Genomic DNA, 5349 nt, shown 5'->3' with positions numbered 1-5349 from the left:
ATCCCTGTTCACGCAGTGCGTGCACGGACACAATATCCCTGTTCCAGCGCAGCGTATGCATAGTCACAATATCCCTGTTCACGCAGTGCGTGCACAGACACAATATCCCTGTTACAGTGATTATCCCTATATCCCTGTTACAGTGATTATCCCTGTATCCCCTGTTATCCCTGTTACAGTGCACGCACTGCCCGTATCGCAGTGCGTGCACGGACACAATATCCCTGTTCCAGCGCAGCGTATGCATATAGTCACAATATCCCCGTTCACTCAGTGCGTGCACGGACACAATATCCCTGTTCCAGCACAGCGTATGCATAGTCACAATATTCCTGTCCACACAGCGCGTTCACGAACACAATATCCCTGTTCCCTCTCAGTGTTAACATAGTCACAGTATCCCTGTCCACGCAGCGCGTTCTCGGAGGGTATGCGTTGCGTGGACGCTCACGCGACCAAGTGTCTGACCGCAGCGGCGCGGGCAGTGCTGGAGGAGAACATCAGCGGCGCCCGCCTCCTCCAAGCGGGGCTTTGTGAAGACCCGCGCTTCCGATCAGGTGAACTGAGAGAATTCGTCACTGCGATGGTCGTAAGTCCGTAAATACGAGGATATGAATTAATTAAGAATACATGACTTCGATGAGCGGAAGTTTCACGGGCGTCCACAGGCAACACCGAGTCCATTTCTCGGTGTTGCCTGTGGAAGGCGCTTGGCAGCCGTGAAAAGGTGGTGCTCCCAGCATGACCTTGGGTTGGTGTCCTTAAATGAACTCTGGATATATGTTACCATGGAAGGATCTTAAGGTATACTGTAAATTATTCCTCCCCCAGACTACTTGTCGCACGGGGTGTGTATGAAGGCAGTGGGCCGGCGGTGGGAGGCGTGCTACCGCCATTACCAGTATCTGCTTACGTTGGAACTCCGCGTAACGTCTGAGGAAGCAAACCTGGACGCCATTTGCTGGTGAGAAGCTCACGTACTAGTTCTATCGAAAGACACTGCTGTTGCATATTTATTTTGGCAAAATCTTGATTAAATTAATTTTTAGCGTTAACTCAGCGATTTTCTGTTGCAATACATCGTATTGCTAAATTGGTTGAGGTGAAAGTTTACTGGTGATTTTGAACCCATAATCAAGCTAAAATAAATCGCTTAAAACGTAAATTTTACTCAATGACTCACGCAGCATGGAACAATTTCATGCAAATCATATATGAACCAAAGCATTTACGAAATGCTTTGACAATGCTGATTCAATGCAAAAAATGTCACAACTTCCATTTTATTTTCCACGCAAGCCTCCGCCAAAGATTCCTTGACCTGTCTCTTATACACATCTAGATGTGTATAAGAGACAGGTTCCTACGCAGCGCGTTCACAGAGACAATATCGCAGTTCCTACGCAGCGCGTTCACGGACACAATATCCCAGTTCCTACGCAGCGCGTTCACGGAGACAATATCCCAGTTCCTACGCAGCGCGTTCATGGACACAATATCCCAGTTCCTACGCAGCGCGTTCACGGACACAATATCNAGTTGCGATCATGTCAAAGCGGTCAGAGTTCAGACTACATTAACACGTGTTCAAATTACAGTAAAGACAAATTTTGTTGTTGCTGTTTGACTGTTTTAGGGTAAAATTAGAGATTTGGGGGTAACACGTGCATGGACTTTGTAAATAAATTCCCACCTTGTAAATGGCTTTTCATGGCCAAGATATGGAATTCATGGCTCAAAGAAATGGAATCACAGCTCGCAAATCCATAAAACGACGGCTCAAAAAATTCAGTCGCGGCTCGCCAAGTATTCCAATTCCAATATTCCAATTTCCATGCCTGTATAAGATATGAACTTTGAAATTTAATGCATCATTCATACTACCTAACCTCATAGGTAATCATATTAAATCTGAAATTTTTAATGAAATAGCTACATAGCCTAGTAAGCCTACCTAGATTATGAATCAGAAAGCTTTTAGTAGACCAACGCCAATCACCCCCAATGGTGTCAGTGACAGTCAGTCAGTCAGTGCTCTTGTTGTGGCAGCTTAATAGGCAGTAAAGTTAGTTGATGCTTAACACTAACAGTATAATTAGGTAGGTACTCTACAATTTTTATGGCAGTGATACAAATACATACTGATCAACTGACAGCATATTTGCAGTGCAATTTTTCAACATTTCTCCATGCTCCAGTACCAGCAGTTTATCGACAATAAGATGTCTAAATTTCAACTTTTACCTTGCCAGGTTATCGAATTGAAATCCTGTGTGGACTTCATCGATGTCTTCGTCCTTCGTCATTGTGCTTAGTTTATTCAAACGAAGTGCGCAAGTTGCAAGCGCCAAGCGGCAAGTTGGCAACGATACTACAGGAGAAGCGGTTTGCAATGACAACACGAGGAACTTTAGCTCCAGAGAAGAAGCTACTTGCGTGAGTGCGCCGGAAAACGAGCCAAGTTTTTAAACACCTAGATTGTCTCAATAAATTTAATAATTTCGAATTATTATAAAATGAAGAAAAATTATTTCAACCGCGTAATATTCTTTCCAATCATATAATTGGCAAACAATGCCCTTCAATATTTATGCTGTAAACGAAAAAACAAGTTCATTTCTACCATGGTTGAATAGTTCAACCATGATTTGCTACTGGCCCGTATGCTAAATGGGGCACTAGCACTACGAAGTAGCACTACGCACTCCAAGCCGTAGTGCGGTACTAGTGCGACATGGAACACTACGGTTGGCATGCTAAATAGGGCACTAGCACTTTGAAGTAGCACTACGCACTACAAGCCATAGTGCGGCATGGAACACTACGGTTGGTATGNTCCTTGAGCTACCAAATTCGAAATCCTGTGTGGAGATGTGTATAAGAGACAGATGCAACAGTTACTGGTAACACAACAATCACTGGTAATGCAACAGTTACTGGTAACACAACAGTCACTGGTAATGCAACAGTCAGAAGCAAGGACAACATAGAAAGCAAGGACAACAGTAAATCAGTCATCGAAGAGCTTCTAAAATTAGCAACAGATATTTTCAGCACTGTAATGAATTTATCATCAGCAGACTTGTTATAAGCAAGAGCTGACCTGATACCGGAAGAGCATCTGCGAGAGCATCCTATTGGCGGTCCTGACCAGCACCTGCCGCCCTGTGTTCAGCCTGTGCAGCTCAAGCTGACTTGACATCAGCTGGGTGGTCATTTCCAAGTCTGCTGCTGTGCCTAAGAAATAAAATTTGCTATTGAAATAAAAGTACCTACCATATGTTATTATGTAGTAATTATGTTATTGTTATCAGGTTCACAATTTAACATTCTTACATTTTAGAAAACAGTTCCAATAAAGTTGAATAATCATAGTGGGTGGAACTAAACTGAGATTTAATGATACAATTGATTTAATGAAAAAAATTTCTTATTTAGCAACATAAGAAATTCAAGGAAGTAATGAGAATTGAACATTATTCAATTGTCACCAATGTTTCCATGCTTCTAAATATCATTTGACTAAAGCATATCACCACTCACCAGCACCACAACAATAGATGTTTGGTTGCATGTAATGAATTTTGTCACAGTTTTTATCAGCAATGAGGTCTCCAGAAGTGGCGCGGGTATCTGCACCCAACACAACGCCCTCTTTGTAGACCACACCCACAATTGTTGTTCCTGTCTTCACAGCCGTGGGCATTTGTATCCCACGAGACACAAGCATGTTATTCCTGAAATGACATTTTCATTAATACTACAAGGCACTGACATTATTATTTGTTGCATACATTCAATAATTTATGGTGAACCAAGTAGGTACAAATCAAGAGCTTCTCTATCTTTATCATATTTGCTAAATAATTCAACAAACAAATTGGCAATTTGGTCTTTGCTAATGAAATTATAGTGGCTAGCTGTCTCATTGACCAGTTAACAGGAGCTAATTCTGGAGAAGCAATCTAAACATAAACATTTACAGTGGTACACAGATCCAATTTGACTAAAGTGCCTGAAAAAAAATCTTGAAGCTGCTGCAAGACTTATCTTCAAGATCTTTCTTTGATACCTTCTGAAATTGATACTACTGCACTACTGAACATTTACAAGTAGATGGGAGATAATTCATCCAGCAAGAGTCTCATGGCTCCACAAAAGGTAGGAAAGCTCTAATTGTTGCCTGGGAAGTGAATTTCTTGGGAAAACTGTCTCTTAAATCAATCATCTATTAATTTATTTACCACTTGTAATCAGCATATACAAGTATACTTGAAGGATTCCTAATATATTCACAGACTTATTTAAAAGTCTCAAACCATAATATTCTTTCTACACCAACAGTTTATCACTATTTAGTAAAGCAAGGTCATTTGATATGTGTCACATATCAAAGTTGATAGTTGACCTTGATTTACTAAATAGTGATAAACTGTTTGTGTAGAAAGAATATTATGGTTTGAGAATTTTAAATAAGTCTGTGAATATATTAGGAATCCTGTAAGTATTCTTGTATTTGCTGATTTTAAGTGCCGTGGTGGTAAATAAATTAATAGATGATTGATTAATGAGACGGTTTTAGACACATAAAAACTAATTCCAACATGGTGTTGGAATTAGGCTACAACACACAGCTGTGACACAGGGTGTCATATTCTGACACAGCTCAAACAGGGTGGTTGGAATTACAAACTATGATTTTGAAGCGCTGTCGGAATTAGTCTCACAATATGCCGCATTTACCTAGTCACACACAGTGTTGCAATTCAGTGATTTTGTAGATTTGAATTCTAAAGGCTTTCAAATAAATATGGCAACAGTTTGTGATGCTTCATCATTGTTGGCACCGTGGCACATAGTGTGGTCACTGTGGTGTTTTGTGGGTGACGTAAACCAATCAGAACTCAAGTTGCGCATATGGCATAGTGGCAAACCAGAGATTTTTAAGATTCAGTTCATTTTAAATTTCCTCATTTACTCAATATTTAAACCAATTTCTTATATAAGATTATTGCGCTAGACGCTAGGGTAAACGCGGTATATTCCGAAATCGTGGGTAATTCCGTCACCTCTCCAGCTATTCCTTTATATTAAGCTTTGGTTTAGTTCCATGCGTTCATTGATGGTTGAAATGGTGACATCATACATTTAAATGTCGAAATACTGCAAAAACACTAGGTCTTGGCCATCTAGCAGGAAAATATTGAGATCCAAAGTGAGACAATGCATGCCACCTGGTGAAATCATCGAAAAATGTGTCAAATTTGACAGTTGACCTTGCTCTACCAAATAGTGAATAACTGTTTTTATAGGAAGAATATTATGGTTTGAGACTTTTAAATACGTCTG

The 5349-nt window shown here is 40.5% G+C and overlaps 1 protein-coding gene across 1 annotated transcript; it reads left to right on the top strand.

Moving 5' to 3' along the window:
* Positions 1-430: 430 nt before the first annotated feature.
* Positions 431-1558, top strand: LOC108678468 (the record flags this gene model as incomplete). The annotated part of the gene is made up of 3 exons (XM_018166892.1): positions 431-557; positions 832-964; positions 1360-1558. Coding segments are annotated over exons 1-3 (459 nt in total), but the record flags the coding sequence as incomplete, so codon positions are not given.
* Between the last annotated feature and the right edge of the window lie 3791 nt (positions 1559-5349).

Source organism: Hyalella azteca, unplaced genomic scaffold (assembly GCF_000764305.2).
Source record: "Hyalella azteca isolate HAZT.00-mixed unplaced genomic scaffold, Hazt_2.0.2 contig31, whole genome shotgun sequence".
NCBI classification, from domain to species: Eukaryota; Metazoa; Arthropoda; class Malacostraca; order Amphipoda; family Hyalellidae; genus Hyalella; species Hyalella azteca.
The sequence above is the reverse complement of the archived record's forward strand: the minus strand, read 5'-3'. Positions and strand labels throughout refer to the sequence as shown.